This window comes from Protopterus annectens, chromosome 6.part0, assembly GCF_019279795.1.
Source record: "Protopterus annectens isolate FY-2018-M chromosome 6.part0, PAN1.0, whole genome shotgun sequence".
In the NCBI taxonomy this organism is placed as follows: Eukaryota; Metazoa; Chordata; order Ceratodontiformes; family Protopteridae; genus Protopterus; species Protopterus annectens.
The window spans coordinates 210,064,708-210,083,690 of NC_056737.1; the positions used below are offsets into that span (position 1 = coordinate 210,064,708).

At 38.7% G+C, this 18,983-nt stretch overlaps 1 protein-coding gene across 35 annotated transcripts in view; it reads left to right on the forward strand.

The window, feature by feature from the left end:
- The window catches only part of GPHN (gephyrin), a 2,535,134-nt gene that overhangs the window by 2,326,621 nt on the left and 189,530 nt on the right, over positions 1 to 18,983 (forward strand). For all 35 annotated transcript variants that reach the window (XM_044073932.1, XM_044073937.1, XM_044073941.1 and 32 more), the window contains one exon: positions 4,592 to 4,745. In XM_044073932.1, coding sequence (XP_043929867.1) covers positions 4,592 to 4,745 — 154 coding nt within the window. The remainder of the gene's footprint in view (positions 1 to 4,591; positions 4,746 to 18,983) is intronic.

Consider the following 18,983-nt stretch of genomic DNA (forward strand, 5'->3'; position numbering starts at 1 on the left):
CCACATATTCTGCCCAAAGTGAAATAAGCAGCCCTTTGAGTGTACTGCAGGCATATTGTTTCTGATGCTTTTTAAAGTGGTGATTTTGAAGTCGCAGAGCACATAATGCACTGTGACATCCACGTCCTGCTCTTCAAATAAGTACAAAATACAATGCCACAGGTTATTGTAGCACTTGAGGGATTTCTTACACATCAATGAGTAAATTAGTGGAGCAGCCTTACTTTAGGAAGCCATGTATACTGTACAGCTGCCTCACAGTTCCACCTTTAGTAAAAAACGTACCATCCATTGACCAGATGGAGGCGCGGCTAAGGTCATGTAGATTCTCAACCATTGTGAACACCACAACGTAAGTTTCTGTTGTTTCATCAGACATTGCCTTACTAATAAATGTCCCATCTTTGAGGGGGAACTTAGTAAAATCAATGCTTTGTAATGTGAGGACTTTCGTCCCAGCTCTTGGACCTATCTTATGCCATACTCTACCCACTTGTTGGAGTAGTGCCTTTCTGTGGGGTACAGAGTGGATTGTATCTAGCGAAGTTGATGCTACCGCGTCTTGCACTATGAGATATGGAGTATCCCTGCTGTAAGTAGCCCTGGTCTTTAAGCTTCCACATACAACGTACCGTTGCACTTCACCGAGATCCCCACCATGATTATGGGCAACTGACTTTCCTATGCGATCCCCGTCTGGCATTACAACAGTGACTGCTCTGCTTTTGCAGCCTTCTATAGCCTTATATTTGCATCCTTAGTATCTCTTTGTCTTTTGCATTCATTCTAAGTGGTACAAGCAGGTGTTTACCCTTTTGGGATGCTACCATTGTATAACTACTGTTTATGATTCCTGGGGCTTCCATTTCAGAGTTGGCCGTAGTGTCTTCGGTGCATAGCACAATTATACACAACCTGTGCTGGGAATTTGAATGTTCTCTGACGAATGCAATTTGTATGTGTTAATGTATGCTGATTAGACCTTAATTAGTGGTTTGTACGTGGAATTGCAGGGTCTAGCATGACTGCATTTTCTTGCTGTAGTGTTAAGCTATACCAGTGATATGTGTGATGTAGAATTATGTCGGCGTTCTGACTTTCGTTGTTGTGAAGTGTCGGTTTTTTGAGGTGTCGGTGTTCTGGTGTCGGTTATGTGCATGTCGGTTATCTGAACGTTCGGTCTTATGAGGTAGACCCATAGATATATATATATATATATATATATATATATATATATATATATATATATATATATATATATAAAGAGAGCGAGAGAGAGTTATATAAATATATAGATAGATATAGATTTGCATATACATATAGTATTTACAATACAGTAGATGAGAGAAGAAACGCCTGCAGTTATAGAATGTAAGTTAGGAATAAGGGAAAATGAGTGCTTTGTGTAGCAAAGAGAAGTTGGTATGGTGATTTTGGTGGGTGTAATTGTGCATAGACTGAAAGACTGAGGAAAGTAATTTTACCTAGAAATTTAAATCTAACAGCTGTTCATTGAGTTATTATGTGGTAGTTAAACTCTAAGGAATGGTATAGAGTATGTTACAGTGGATTAATGACTGAGTTTTCCCACATAAGACGTCATATGGCATGTCTTATTGTGATTATGAAATGGCCATTTTTTCATTTTTGCATAAATATGTGTTTTATTTTAAGGGTGCTCATTCCTTCTTGGCCATTGTGATTGGATAACATCCTAAATAAGAATGCACCCCTGACTAATGAAAATACAATATTTGAAATTTTTTGATGCAAACAAGGCAACACATCAGAAGAATTTTTGAATATGTTTCGCACATTCCAAGTGTAGGTGTATATATCCTTATATTTTGTATACATACGCACTATTCATACAGCATCATGGAAGAAATCACAACATATATGACAATATAGTGGATGTAAGATGGAAACTAACCTTGGGTGGAATGTGAGCCCAGTTCCATGATACACCAACATGCATTCACACTGACACTGACAAAGGGCCATATATGAACATTATTGGGCCAACAACCAGCATATCTTTGGTATATGGGAAGGAACCAGAAACCCTGAATGAAAACCCATGTAAGCCAATTTAGAACATACAAAGTGTACAATGAAGGTACCCTAGGCAAGAATCAAACCAGAAACCAGCAGTGAGAGTGATTGTAGCTGCACTGCTTTAGTGCTCATGCTGTTCTTTACGTGGTGGAAATCCTGACCAGCATTACTCTTCAGTATGTCATTCCTTGTTTGTGAGTGTAAGTGTATAACTTCCCAGTCCTTGTTTGTTTTTTTTTTTTTTTTTTTTTTTTTTTTGCAGTGTGCATGCTGACGTATCTGTACTGAAATCCAAACATTGGCATTTTGTTTTTTATAGTGTCTGAAAAATTCCATGTTACACACCCTCCACTAATAGAATAATAATTGCATCGCAAGCTCTATGTGCTGTTTATTTATTTTACTTTGTGTATACGGGAATAGTCCAACTGGGCATGAGAATCCCTTTTCAGTGGAGGCCCAGGGATAAAAGCTCCGCAATATAGAGACAGATGTGTACAACTACATGTAATAAAGCTCCACAATACAGTGACAGAGGTATGCTGGCATTAAACGTTGATCAACATGAACAGGCATTGCATATGCATTTACAGTAGATTGTCATATGTAATAAAATAAATGAAAAGGGTATATTATAGGGCTAGCTTTCAGCTGAAGGAGGTAGTAGTAATTGTATACAATGAAGTAGGAATAGTTAGCGAGTTAATTAGAAGGCTAATCCTGCTCTCATAAGGTAAGACAGAGTGTACAAAAGGAAGGAGGAGAAGAGAGTATGGGTGGAGTCAGATGCTTATGGACAGAAATTAGTGAAGTAGATAGTGATAGGAGGCGAAAAAAGGTGGGGTTGAGGCTGACAGAAGTAGGGGTTGAGTAGGAGCAGTTCTAATAGTATTGTATTTAGAACAAAGCAGGTAGTCAGCCAAGGAGTATTTAAGATGTAGCTAGTTATTATCCAGGGTTTGAGCATAGGCGGAGCCATGATTTTCTGAAGTGTTCCTTGGAACATTGTTTAAAAATCTGAAGCACATTAGACTGCTTGAGAGGTCAAGGGATGACATTCCTTATTTCGAAAACATGGGTGGCATATAGAGCATTTCTAACTGTAATTTGTGATGTACTTATTGTATGCAACATTTTGTCTTGGGTATATAGTGTTCTGTTTGGGTTGTAGTATTAGATAATATATTTTAGGGCAGAGCACTTACCTGGTTGTATATTAGATTGTGTATAACTTGTAGCTAATAGGTGAAGGCTGTGAGGGACTTCAAAACAGTTTAGCAGTTTAAGAATGTTGCAGTGGTGCATTTGATATGTGAGGTGTGCTGCGAACTTTGCAGTTTTGTTGTAACGCTGTTCTAGTTTAGGTCTTTGGATTACTGGCAAGTTTATGAGAATCTCAGAGGCATATAATAATAATAGTCTTGGCAGCAGGTAGGTTTTAGCCATTGTTTCCCTAGATTTATTGGTGAAGACTGGTTTGGCTCTAAACAGCAGAGTCCAAGTTTTTTAATGGATCTTTTTGATTTCAGCTTGGATGTGAAGAGTGTGTCCAAATTTATCATCTATTATAACTCCTAGGAGTTTTCTGCTTTGCCCTAGGTCTGTTTTGTATTGTTAGCTGAGATAATGTGTAATTAATCTGTGCTATGTAAGATTTCAGAGTACATAAGAGCAGTTTTGTTGTTTTTTTTGTTTTTTTTTTTTTTTTTTTTGGAGAGTAGGGTATTAATCACAGTTATGCTTTATCTAATCAGAACTTAGGGGTTCTCATGCACAGTCAAACTATTTTGGGTAAATGCAAAATATCTAGCTCGTTGCTGTAGTCTGTGAAGGGGTAGAACAGTCATCAGCATATTCTATCAGAGTAGCTTGGCTGCTGTATATAAATCATTTATAAATATGATACAGGAGCAGTCCCAGCATGACAACGTAAAGCATCCAAACTGTGATATAGGAAGAAAAATAATCATTTGTTGGTGGTGGGGGGAGATTAGTTAGACCTTGTTAGAAGTGGCACAGTTTGTGCTGTCTGACTGTGTTTCAGCAAAGCTGAAAAATGCCAGAACAGATACATGGAATGTAAAACAGTACATCTTAAAAAGAAATATTCTCAAGTTGACAAAAAACATATACCATAATTAGCAGCAAGATTCCATAGGCCAGAGACATGTTGCAAAGGAAAAAAAACAATTGAAGAACTGACTGGGGAATTAAGGTAAAGTGTCATTTATGCCAGAGCTGCTTGCAAACCAGTGATCCTAGACCTGCTTTTGGTTTAATAATAGTACAGAAAGGTAGAATTTAGCAAACATTTGTCCTACAAATTTCCAATCTGCTTGATAAAAAGAACTTTCTTTGAAATACAACATACTACTGGCTTTAAAGACCCCTGCTTAAGAGTTGGACTTGTAACTGAAAGCATAAGAATAACTTTAAACAGAAATGTGAAGGTCTTAATTTTGTGTTAAAGCTATGATACTTGTATTTTTATGCTATGCACTTTCATCTTTTTTTCCTTCTGTTGTGATTACAGACCAATAGGCCATGATATTAAAAGAGGAGAGTGTGTCCTAGCAAAAGGCACGCACATGGGTCCATCTGAAATTGGTCTTTTAGCAACAGTCGGTGTCACAGAAATAGAAGTTAACAAGTTTCCAGTGGTTGCAGTAATGTCCACAGGAAATGAGGTAAGAATTATTATCTCAGACATGTAATACTGTCTTACGCACATAACTGGTTCTGTTTTCTGTCTCTCTCTACTGCTTGTTCCCTCCAATATTCTAAAATGTAGTGCTGTATATTGCATCATACCTCTCAACTGTCCAGAGTTTCCCAGAATGTACAGATTTTTTACCTCATATATTTTCTTCAGTTCCTCATAAAATTTGTTATTTTCTGGCAAATCGTTGACTATTAAAGTCAACAATATTAGTAAATAATGACAGACATTTAAGTTTCAGACTTAATATCCTTATGAAAATACATAATAATACAAAACTTGCTATTCTAGCAACTATCTAAATGTATATGAGTAATATTTAAAATCTGTCCCTAGTTTTGGGCCTTTACCCCCCCCCCACACACACACACACACACACACATTATTTTGGCTTTGTCTAGATTTCTTGCATTGAGAGGTTGAAAGGTATGTTTTGCATACAAAAGTCCATGCTGGTACAGCCTGAGCCAACAGCACAGTCTGAATCAGTCACTTGTGTCTATAAGGTAAACACCTTAACCATTTTGCCATCCTCCCACCTCACTGAATACAAAAGTCCGTGCTGGTACAGCCTGAGCCAGCAGCACGATATGAATCAGTCACTGAATACAAAAGTCCGTGCTGGTACAGCCTGAGCCAACAGCATGATATGAATCAGTCACTGAATACAAAAGTCTGTGCTGGTACAGCCTGAACCAACAGCATGATATGAATCAGTCACTCAATACAAAAGTCCGTGCTGGTACAGCCTGAGCCAACAGCATGATATAAATCAGTCACTCAATACAAAAGTCCGTGCTGGTACAGCCTGAGCCAACAGCATGATATAAATCAGTCACTCAATACAAAAGTCCGTGCTGGTACAGCCTGAGCCAACAGCACAGTTTGAAACAGTCACTGAATACAAATGTCCGTGCTGGTACAGCCTGAGCCAACAGCATGATATGAATCAGTCACTGAATACAAAAGTCCATGCTGGTACAGCCTGAGCCAACAGCATGATATTAATCAGTCACTGAATACAAACGTCCGTGCTGGTACAGCCTGAGCCAACAGCATGATATGAATCAGTCACTGAATACAAAAGTCCATGCTGGTACAGCCTGAGCCAACAGCATGATATGAATCAGTCACTGAATACAAAAGTCTGTGCTGGTACAGCCTGAGCCAACAGCATGATATGAATCTGTCACTGAATACAAAATACCGTGCTGGTACAGCCTGAGCCAACAGCATAATTTGAATCAGTCACTGAATACAAAAGTCCGTGTTGGTACAGCCTGAGCCAACAGCATGATATGAATCAATCACTCAATACAAAACTTTGTGCTGGTACAGCCTGAGCCAACAGCATGATCTGAATCAGTCACTGAATACAAAAGTCCGTGCTGGTACAGCCTGAGCCAACAGCATGATATGAATCAGTCACTGAATACAAAAGTCCGTGCTGGTACAGCCTGAGCCACCAGCACAATATGAATCAGTCACTGAATACAAAAGTCCATGCTGGTGCAGCCTGAGCCAACAGCATGATATGAATCAGTCAATGAATACAAAAGTCCGTGCTGGTACAGCCTGAGCCAACAGCACGATATGAATCAGTCACTGAATATAAAAGTCCGTGCTGGTACAGCCTGAGCCAACAGCACAATATGAATCAGTCACTGAATACAAAAGTCCATGCTGGTACAGCCTGAGCCAGCAGCATGATATGAATCAGTCACTCAATACAAAAGTCCGTGCTGGTACAGCCTGAGCTAACAGCAGAGTCTGAATCATTCACTGAATACAAAAGTCCGTGCTGGTATAGCCTGAGCCAACAGCATGATATGAATCAGTCACTCAATACAAAAGTCCGTGCTGGTACAGCCTGAGATAACAGCACAGTCTGAATCAGTCACTGAATACAAAAGTCCGTGCTGGTACAGCCTGAGCCAACAGCATAATATAAATCAGTCACTCAATACAAAAGTCCGTGCTGGTACAGCCTGAGCCACCAGCACAATATGAATCAGTCACTGAATACAAAAGTCCGTGCTGGTACAGCCTGAGCCAACAGCACGATATGAATCAGTCTATGAATACAAAAGTCCGTGCTGGTACAGCCTGAGCCAACAGCACGATATGAATCAGTCACTGAATGCAAAAGTCCGTGCTGGTACAGCATGAGCCAACAGCACGATATGAATCAGTCACTGAATACAAAAGTCCGTTCTGGTACAGCCTGAGCCAACAGCACGATATGAATCAGTCACTGAATACAAAAGTCCGTGCTGGTACAGCCTGAGCCAACAGCACGATATGAATCAGTCACTGAATATAAAAGTCCGTGCTGGTACAGCCTGAGCCAACAGCACGATATGAATCAGTCACTGAATACAAAAGTCCGTGCTGGTACAGCCTGAGCCAACAGCACGATATGAATCAGTCACTGAATACAAAAGTCCATGCTGGTACAGCCTGGGCCAACAGCAGAGTCTGAATCAGTCACTGAATACAAAAGTCCGTGCTGGTACAGCCTGAGCCAACAGCATGATATGAATCAGTCACTGAATACAAAAGTCCGTGCTGGTACAGCCTGAGCCAACAGCATGATATGAATCAGTCACTGAATACAAAAGTCCGTGCTGGTACAGCCTGAGCCAACAGCATGATATGAATCAGTCACTGAATACAAAAGTCCGTGCTGGTACAGCCTGAGCCAACAGCATGATATGAATCAGTCACTTAATACAAAAGTCCATGCTGGTACAGCCTGAGCCAATAGCACAGTCTGAATCAGTCACTGAATACAAAAGTCCGTGCTGGTACAGCCTGAGCCAACAGCACAGTTTGAATCAGTCACTGAATACAAAAGTCCGTGCTGGTACAGCCTGAGCCAACAGCATGATATGAATCAGTCACTGAATACAAAAGTCCGTGCTGGTACAGCCTGAGCCAACAGCATGAATATGAATCAGTCACTGAATACAAAAGTCCATGCTGGTACAGCCTGAGCCAACAGCATGATATGAATCAGTCACTGAATACAAAAGTCCATGCTGGTACAGCCTGAGCCAACAGCATGATATGAATCAGTCACTGAATACAAAAGTCTGTGCTGGTACAGCCTGAGCCAACAGCACAATATGAATCAATCACTCAATACAAAACTTTGTGCTGGTACAGCCTGTGCCAACAGCACGATATGAATCAGGCACTGAATACAAAAGTCCGTGCTGGTACAGCCTGAGCCAACAGCACGATATGAATCAGTCACTGAATACAAAAGTCCGTGCTGGTACAGCCTGAGCCAACAGCACGATATGAATCAGTCACTGAATATAAAAGTCTGTGCTGGTACAGCCTGAGCCAACAGCACGATATGAATCAGTCACTGAATATAAAAGTCCGTGCTGGTACAGCCTGAGCCAACAGCATGATATGAATCAGTCACTGAATATAAAAGTCCGTGCTGGTACAGCCTGAGCCAACAGCACGATATGAATCAGTCACTGAATACAAAAGTCCGTGTTGGTACAGCCTGAGCCAACAGCACGATATGAATCAGTCACTGAATACAAAAGTCCATGCTGGTACAGCCTGAGCCAACAGCACAGTCTGAATCAGTCACTGAATACAAAAGTCCGTGCTGGTACAGCCTGAGCCAGCAGCACGATATGAATCAGTCACTGAATACAAAAGTCCGTGCTGGTACAGCCTGAGCCAACAGCACGATATGAATCAGTCACTGAATACAAAAGTCCGTGCTACTGGCTGCTGCTGCTGTTTATGTACTGCATCCACCATATCTGCTCCAAGCAGAATTCCAACATGAGAGGCATGTTATATAGACAGCTCAGAAAGCATGTTATGGATAATATGATTTAGTACATACCCCACTCTAGGATCCGAGGCTTACAGACTTCATAGAAATACACAGCACTAGCGTGATAATGAAGCAGATGTGGCGATAAATATTAAATGTTCTTGTGCCTTAGGAACACTCATTAAAATATTTCATAAACTGCAAGAAAAAAATCAAGCTGTTTAACTGGCTGAAATGTCACCAGACTGCATTTTATCTGTATACTTTTTTAGGAAAGCCATAGTTTGGGTTTCAGTTTTCTTTTCCACAAACCTGTGCAGAGGTATAGTTAGGGTAGTCCAAAGGGAGTAGGTACTCCAGGTGCAGAGTGTTGGGTAGCAAGCTTGGCAGACTCCATTCAGTCTTCATTGTTTTAACAGCATTCAGAAATTAAATGTTGGTACTGCATTTGTGGTCAGAACTGAATTATTTAATGCTCCATGTGTGGCATAAATTTTAGAACAGCACGATGGTCATCAATGGCACTACTACGGTTTACATTTTTAGAATGTGTGGTACTGTGTAACAAAATACTCCAAGCATGATTTCCCTTTGTATCATAACATTTATATATTCAGTCTTCAGCAACATTATTTTCTAGTTGACTGAACAACCCCCATGCTCCAGTAAAGTGATTCAAAACACCTTCCCTAAAATGTGTGCGGTGTCGGTTTAGTCAAGTAGAGCCATGTTATATATAGCTAAAGTTGTACTAATTACGAATGTAGAATGTTTAAATGTCGGTTATTAGCCACTATGTAGGGCTAGCTTTCTGTTAAGGAGATATTTCTGTTTTTTGAGATACTCCTTAAAAATGAGTGCAGTGTATTTAGTTTATTAATAACATTAATATGCAGACCGCTAGGTTTCCAGTAGTGGTCGCTACAGGATGAATTCTCTTCTCCCTGAAAAATAGTGTAGCAATTGATTATATAAGCCAAGAAGGTACGAAGTACAATACAATGGGGGGGGGGGGGTGGAGAGCTTTGCCCTTCACAGAAATTATAATATCAGATTTTACTTTGGATAGATTTTTATATTTGTAAATGATGTTTGACAAAACAAATGATTAAAGGGTGGATTAGATACTTTTTAAATACAACAAAATTTCATATATAACAGTACAAAACTTCTTATATCAGCAAGTTGCTATGCAAAGTAATAATTTATCATGGACTTAGAGGAGAGGAAAACGGAGTTAAATGTTAACTGGCTTTCTTTGTCTTTGTTTTTAGTAAACTGTATAACTAGTAATTTTCCCATGTTAGAAATGTTTACTTTCATGTTTTTCTTATATTTACAGTACATTGTTTATGGCTTCATTTCGGTATAATTTGGTAATAGTTGCATATTTTTTTAATATATAGATTTCAAAATGTTGTTTTCTAAGGATTACTTCTGAACATTACTACTTTATTTGCATTAATTACTCATATTGTATAGCTGAAGTCCTCCAAACCTGTTTGTGTAGCTGTTACAAATATTTGTTCAGCTTTATATTTTATGTTCTCTTCCTTTTTGACTAATTTCAGTGCACTGCTAAGACAGGCTGTCGATTTTTTTTCACTTGTCATACAGAAGAAAGTATATATTACACTCATCTGGTTTCATAATGATATGCTGGCTGTTCCCAAGGATGAGAAAAATTGAGTTAGTATATAGAATTTTTATGAAATCTGTATTTCAGGGTGTTTTATAGCCAATGGAATATGCTAAAATATCAGCCTATAACTGCTCGTATGCATCCACTATTGTGAACTTGAACTGTCAGTCTGAAACATTTACACTTGTTATGAAATGTGAATCATGTTGATGGTCTGCCTCTGTTGTCAGTGTATATTTCGTTTTACAGTGTATGTTGGTCAAGCTGAAAACTCAAGTGAGCTGACATATCATTGTTGACAAATGCACATGATGTGTTGATTAAATATGACAGCACAGCTGTTGTGTCATCCTCTTTGGGCGTACCGTACAGACTGCATGCACACACTATGCTTCACTCCAGTGTAATTTGTCTAAAACCATGCAAAATCTTTCTCATAAAACTGATCTCATGACATTTGTGTAAGGCATTTTTAATGGTCCAGCTTCCTCAGATAATATATTGGTTTGCTGCTGAGAAATTTAAATGCTTTGTTAGTTCCAAAAACTATACCGCTAGATTTCCTTTGCTTTAATGATTTTACTTTACATCCTTGGCTTATTGCGTTGAGTTCTATGATCCCTTCTGCGTCTTGTCTCATTTAATTCTTTAGAAAGTAATTATGCGAAAAGGGAAGTAGAGTTAAGCTATCATCTAAAAAAACTGCAGCAGATTCTCAGGCAGCTACAGAACACCCCCCCCCCCCAACCTCATGTAAAAGAAGAGTTACAGAACCTCATTAAATGTTGAATGTTGTGCATTGGCCATTATTGCTAAATTATCAGTACTCATTTGTTTACTAAGTATAAGCTTTCTAAGCTACAATTCTATAAGACTTTCATTAAGAGATCAAGGTTAACCACAGCCTGTAGCAAAAGTGTTACTCATACTGTTTTAAAATAGTGGCACTGTATTACTCAGTAGAAGTTATGTTTACTTATACAATAGTTTCCTTTTTAATGAACTGTTTCTACTTAGCAAATTAATTTGATTATGAAATACACTCTGTATCTGAAGTAATTTCTTCTCCATTAGGCTCATGCAGCCATAGAACTGACATGAAATAGCTTTGTAAGCAAGCTGCATGATATCTTTCCATACTGATTTTGGCAAAATATATACTTCAATACATCAGTGGGAAATACAGTTACTCTTTATTTTCATATTGGGATTGATTGGACAAAACTTTTTAACAGCAAAACTAGAGCTGCAGGACATCTTTCAAGATTGTCATAGTATTTTTTTCACTCCAAAGATTTACAAGAACAGAAGACTCTGTAGTTTTTAAGTTTGCATGTGCAAGACAGCTTGTAGTGTAGTGATGACAGAGGTAAGTTAAATGGAATCCTTTAGCCCTACAGCAGCAGATGTTCTTGCTTTTTGTATACCGGTCAACTGTTCAGTACCTAATTGAATGCAGATTTAAACATTCATATGGTTTTGGACTGGAATACATTGGTCCAGGATATGCAGTTGATAGGCATTGTGACTGAGGCAATAAATACCAGAATCAGTCTGCCTTTAAAAGTATTTTGCAGTAAGTTAACTGTTGGGATTTCCTCTTGTGGTATCCACTTCTCAGCAAGACTTTCTCGTATTTGGAGACAAACACGCCAGCCAGTGCAGTAATCCTAACTGTCCAATAGACAGTATACATTTAATTCAGACCTCTGTGATTAAATTAACCATCAAGCAGCCCTCTCAGTGCTTTCTGCCTTGGTTTGTATCACTTGAGCCCCACCTGTTTATTTGTATCGCTGTACATTCCCCTTCATTGCTAACGTATCTCCCTACTCTAAGCTGTGCACAAACTGGCTACTAATAAGCAAGTCAGTGTGAAGACACACTCCCAACCTTAATAAACTTTGCTGTCTCTTCTCTCTCTCACTTTACAGGTAGTTTGAGTTAACACTTACCCCCTCTGAGGCCTTCACTGATAGATTTCCACTGATTGCCTCTCTGGTTTCACTGGTTTCTTTGCATTCCACCTGGTTTACATCCCTTGTGCCATCCCCCTCCCCCAATACTAAGTCTATATTGGAATCCTGCTGAGCATGGAGCCATTTTTAAAGTACTAGTCTCCCACCAGGACACAAGTGCCCATCAGCAATTGAATTCTGCTTGCTGATAAGCCATTAGACCTCAGCAATTTGTTTAAAGTGTTCAGATTTGTAAAGTAGCACTTATTTTTGCTGCCCATTACTCTTGTCCTGGTGGGCTCTGCCCTGCTCCGTTCACCCTCGCTAATGCTCGGGCTCTCTCTGCTCCCCTGCACTGCCCCCAATTACCTCCTGCCCCCACTACCTTACATTTATCGTAATTGCAACCACACACCACAGCTCAACCTCTCATCACCTCCACAATGCACAACACAAGTCAGATTACACCACACCAACTTGCTCCACCACAAAATACTTCCAACCACTCTCATTCCCGCTAGGCATTATTACATCACCTCACATTACTTACCCATCCACATATAGTGCAACCCTATAATTCCTATCCAGACCTCCACCTAGAACCAACTTAAACTTTATAATCGTGACTGTCACACAACTAAGTCTAGTCTGTCTTCTCATAATTCTCTATAACTCCACAAGTTATCACTCTACCAATATCCCTAAACTTAGTAGCACAACGCTATATTATGCACTCTCATATACAAACACCGCACATTATAATAATATCTGCCCACAATTGTTCAAAAACTACATAACAGACCAATTCAGAACTAAACACATATGCTCTCAGTCCTACTCCAAAAAAAACACAATACTTTCTCACACTCATCACCAAACTCCAACATCTGTATCACCATTTTAACACCAGGTTCACCATAAGTGGGGACATCCATTCCAACCCAGGCCCAAATCCATCCTGCCCAACACAAATTGCTCCAACACAAATGTCAGAACATAACACCCCCCCCCATCTTCATCCCTGGGCTAATCAACAACAGCAGCAAAACCAACCATCTTTTAATGCTAAATATTAATATTAGAAGTATCAGAAATAAAATACCTGAACTCCAGGCCACAATAGTACACTACTCCCCAGACATAGTTGCTTTAACAGAAACCTGGCTTAATAAAAACATAGCTAAATCAGACGTTCGCCCTACCAGGTACAATATCATTAGACAAGACAGACCTCTTCGTAAAGGGGGTGGAACTGCCTTACTGTACAAGTCTAACTTAACTGTACATCAATTACCAAACTCCTACCCCTCCCCCAATAATTGGGACATGCTTATCTCACAACTTCAACTTCACCCTAAAAAGGTCATCACCACAATTGTGATCTATATTCCACCTGGTAATACACCTGCTAGCCTTGAAGACTTCTTATCCCGGTGTCCTTCCACATACTGATAAGAAACCCTTATTCTGGGGGATTTCACCCTAGATTGGCTCACCTGTATATCAGAACCACCAAGTAATCTAATAAATCTCCATGACTACCAGCAGCTAGCTCAAATTCCAACTAGATGTGATAAAAAATCTAAAAGGGAATCCATCCTTGACTGGGTCCTAACTAACAACCCCACATTGTATCCCCACACAGGCAGTCTCCCAGACACCTTAAGTGACCACAACATAATATACCTTATACGTAGTAGAACAAGCATATGCAAAACCACTAACTATAAATCCACTAAAAACACAAAAAATTTCTCTCCTGAGGTCCTCACTATTTTACTCTGTAACTGTGACTGAACCCCCCCCCCTAAAAACCTTCCCACTTGACCAGGCTGTAGCATATTTCAACAAAACATATCTACAACACCTAGACACTGTCGCTCCATTGTGCAAAATCAAGGTTAGAACCTCTACAAACCCCTGGCTCAGTAAAGAAACCAAACAAATCCTCAAGTCCAGAGACACTGCCTGGCTTTACTATCAAAAAACAAAAGAAACACAAAGTCTAACTAAGTATCAAGAACTGCACAACCATGCAAAAAAATGCATTAGGCTGGACAAAAAATCCTACTACACAACATTACAAACTAAATACCAACACAACCCCCCCAAAATTTGGGAAAAATGTAAACCAGCTACTAAAACCCACTCAAAAGGCTACCCCCAAACCAACCACCCTGACACTAAAGTTGCCATCGAAACACAATTCAACTCCCACTTTGTGAACTCAATTCTATCCTTAGTATCACAGGACAGTTCCTACCTCACTATCCCCCCCAACACAAATAACACTAATACAAGCTTTACCCTCAAAACAGTTTCCACCACTTCAATCAAAAGCATGCTTTCCAAACTAAAAACCTCATCAACAACAGCTGACCTACTCCCCAGCTATTTCTTGAAACTCACAGCAGATGCTATTGCTATCCCAATCTCCACTCTCATAAACAGAACAATTGTTGAAAACTGTGTGCCCAAACTCTGGAAAATAGCATATGTTACACCCATACATAAAGGTAGGACCTCCACTGAACTTAATAACTACAGACCCATTGCTTTACTCTCTCCTCTGGCCAAAATACTAGAAAAATGCATCCATACTCAGGTGCTGAAATATCTCCTAGACAGCAACATCCGGTCACCTACTCAGCATGGTTTCAGACCTGCCCATAGTACCACTACAGCCCTCCTCTGCTTCACAGGCACAGTAAACCATCTCAAAAATGAAGGCCTGCAGGTGTCAACTCTTTTTTTGGATATGTCCAAAGCATTTGACACAGTCTCGCACCAAATCCTGCTAAACAAACTAAACCAATATCACCTATCAAAGTCCACTCTTACCTGGTTCCAAAGCTACTTAATTGACAGGTACCAAGCTTTGAAATGGGAAAATGCTGTCTCTCCTCAGCTGCTCATAATTATAGGAGTCCCACAGGGTTCTATCTTAGGACCACTACTATTCACAATCTTCAGAAATGACCTCCATACCTCCACACAGCATGCATCTATCATTCAGTATGCAGCTGATACTACCTTAATCTGTGCTGCACAAAACATTCCCACCCTCCTGCAAACAACTCAACTAGCATTCTCTGACATTGAAAACTACCTTACCAAAGCCCAACTTATCCTCAATACAAAGAAAACACAGCTCATGATTATAACCAGTTCTAACAAAAACACTGATAAGTCAGTTCACTATCAACTCCACAAATGCTACAATAGGTGCCTCCAGTGGTACAGGCCAAGCTATTGGGAATAACCATAGACTCCCACCTAAAATTTGATAGCCATCTTAACTTAACTATTAAAAAATTCATGCCAAACTGGGATCACTCTACCGTATCAAACCATTTCTTACCAGCAACACAAGATCAGCCATTGCTTGCGCCCAACTTCTATCCACCCTACTCTGTGCATCTCCCATTCTGACTAATCTCAACAAAACTGAACTAAGCAAAATGGAAGCCTGCTATAACAGAATCGCCCGCTTTGCTGCAAATTGCTCATGTAGAACTCATCACTATACTGCTATGAAACAGCTCCACTGGCTTGAACTGCCCAGCCTGCTAATCTACAATCAGCTCTGCCGCTGTCATTCTATGCTACTTCCCCAATAAGTGTCCTGCCCTCCAAAACCTAGTACAACATCACTCAGCCAAAAGGCCTCTTAGATCATCAAGCAAACTACTAGTAGAAGTCACCAACAGCTACAATAGCTTTGGGGACACACTATATAGTAGTTTGGTGTCTAAAAAATGGAACTCTCTCCCCACTAGCATACAAAACACATCATCAAAAACCTCCTTTAAAAACCTCATTAGGCAACATCTCAAGCAAAGTTGGCAGTGCCATGAGTGCTCCCCAGGCTAGTGAAAACGGATAAGGTGCACATACTAAACCTAGAGTACTTGATAATAGCTTTCACTCTTACTCACAAACACTGGCTAATGTACATTGTATGTACTGTATCTGTGTACTATGGATGTATTCTCCCTATGTTCCAAATTTCAGCTGTACACCACAAATCTGTTAATTACCTTTATTTTTAAATTAATATTTTCTTGTTTGTTCTCTCCACTGTAACTGTTGATGTGCTGCATACCACTGTAAAAACATGTCTATTGTAATTTGTGTGTATACTGATCATGTCTAAATATCTAAATGTATCTGTAATTTTTCTATGTGGAGCTTTTCTAACCGGGCCTCTGCTGAAAAAGGGCCTTTTCGGCTCAGTCACGGTTAACAAACGTAAAATAAAAAATAAATAAAATAATTATATGTATGAATTCCCATTCATGCACTAATTTTCTGATTTTTTGACTTCTTTATTGTAGAATATTTTTATATATGACAATATCAAATATTCCCTGTTTCAAGAATTTTAACTCCAATGCAGTAATTAAACAGTTCATTTTAAGGAAATTGGAATAATAAACTACATGTATGAGATTTATGGCTTATCTGAAATGGAACCAACTTCACCCACTCCACTTGAAGGATTATCCAGAACTGGGAAGACTTGCTTCAAATCTTTAGGACAGTTGTTATGATATGCATTACAGGTAGCATAACTGTGTACTGTTTGTTCTGGTTGAGTTGACACACCTGGCCAAAATATTATATTTCCTGCTCTTTCTTTACACTTTGCTGTTTCCTAATGTGATTCACATATTTCTCTGCCAGTGACTCAGTAGGTAGCACACTTGCCTCTGATGCTTGTAGATCAGAAGACTATGGGTCCTGTTCCCATACCAGATCACTAGACTGATTTTTTTCCAGTGCTGACACTGCAGCACAGCATAAGGAAGGTTTGTTGCACTCATAGTGGACTGTCTTTTGTATGGGAAGCTCAAAGGAGGCCCACCTAAGTGGTAGATCAGGTGGTTGTCAAAGATCAAACTGCACAAATCAAAAAGAGTAGGGGTCTTTATTTAAAATAACATTACAGGCCCATATATACACATTTCTATTTTTTTACTATTCGTCTTTTTTATATACATGGTCTTTCAATTTTCTTTTCATATGGTATATTCCCTTTACTGGTAACTTATTACCAGTCTCTATAGAAAATCCTGACACACTATTATCCTGGTACACCACTTTTTCCTTACTTTAAAGAATTTAATCATGTTTCTGGTAAATTTACACATGGATTTACATAACAATATTGTTTCATGACAATATTATACCTCATCCTTCTATCTTTCTCCATATCCTCAATTTTTACTTAGTATCTTTTCTTGATAATTTTAACTTTCTTCGTTTACATATTCTTGTTCTTATTCTCATGCTGTCCCAGAGCTTTTTGTACTTATATTTAAACATTCTCACTATTAATTTCTCATTCTCTTCCTTTACCCACTTTAATATTCTATACAAGTTTAAAGAAGCAGAATAAACAACAGGGTTTAGTAACCCCTGCCCCCCCTTTATCTTCAATCATTTGCACCCCACCTCTATTTACTGGGTTTAATCTTGAACTACATATTAAAGAAAATACCAATTGTGCAATTTCCTTATTGTATAAACATTTGAAATATAAGCTATTTTCTCATTAATACAGAATTAACCAGATAAACTTTTTCCTGAATGCTAATGCATACATACTCACAGAAAACATTTCTTTCATTTCTTTTACCAAGCCCCCCATTGCATCATAACTATATCAAATTTCCCAAATGTTATCACTAGCAAAGACACTTCATCCGATGAAAAATACAACCCTCCAATTTTCACCACATAACTCAAATTCTTATTTTTATGTTTATTCAAGGTCATTCCCATTTCCTTTAAACATCCATTCAGACAAACCATCAGTTTCCTCATCCATATTTTGTTCTTAGCAATGCAACTCTACTGTATGCGTATGTCATAACTACTGGAATCGCCCCCCCCCTTTTGCATCACATAGCATCTTTAATTTTAATTTACTTGATAAACAATAAAAAGTCTTGATTTGTAAGTATAACATGAAAGTACATAAATATACAATGATAAAAACTGAACACTACTGAATAAAACATAAATAAATACCTGATTCAAGTAGTAACTTAGCAGCATACAACTTTAATATACTGTTAAGAGAGGCAATATCATTTAAGTCTGGGTGCTAACTTGTATTATTCAATCTTAGTTGCCATAATAGTTCTCAATATTACAATGAGTATTCCCAGGGAGCATGCCTGGGATTTTATAGTACCTGTTCGATTACCATAAAGTAATATGTTTTCATTTCTTTTTTCATTTCACTACCATGACTGTACATTAAGCCTATTCCTAAAATTGTTTTAAATTTGCATTTCCTGCCTTTTAAGATCTCATCTTTAATACTACAAAGTAAATCTAAATGATACCCCTCTTTTTAAGAACATGTTAAACAACAAATGCATTTCCCTGTTCAAATCATTGTCATCCAAAACAATTCTTGATAACCTGACCATTTGTTCTTTAACTAAACTTTTCTTTTGTCTGAGGGGATGGTAACTACTAAAATGTGGATAACAAATAGAAAAGGTGGTCTTCCTGTAGAGGGTTGATTTAAATTTTCCCTTTTCAAGGTCCTTGATTAGTGAAATATCTAAATAATTAATGCTAATGTCAGACCAACGATAGGCAAACATTAAAAAATAGTAGAATTAATATATTCATTAAAATTGATTGTGTGGAGTCACCTTTCCAAATAAACATGGTGACAATATATTGTGAGTAATCAGAATGAAAAGTATACTTCTGTTCCCAATAGCACATGACCACATCTGCAAATAAAGGGGCACAGGCAGCTTCCATTGCTCCCCT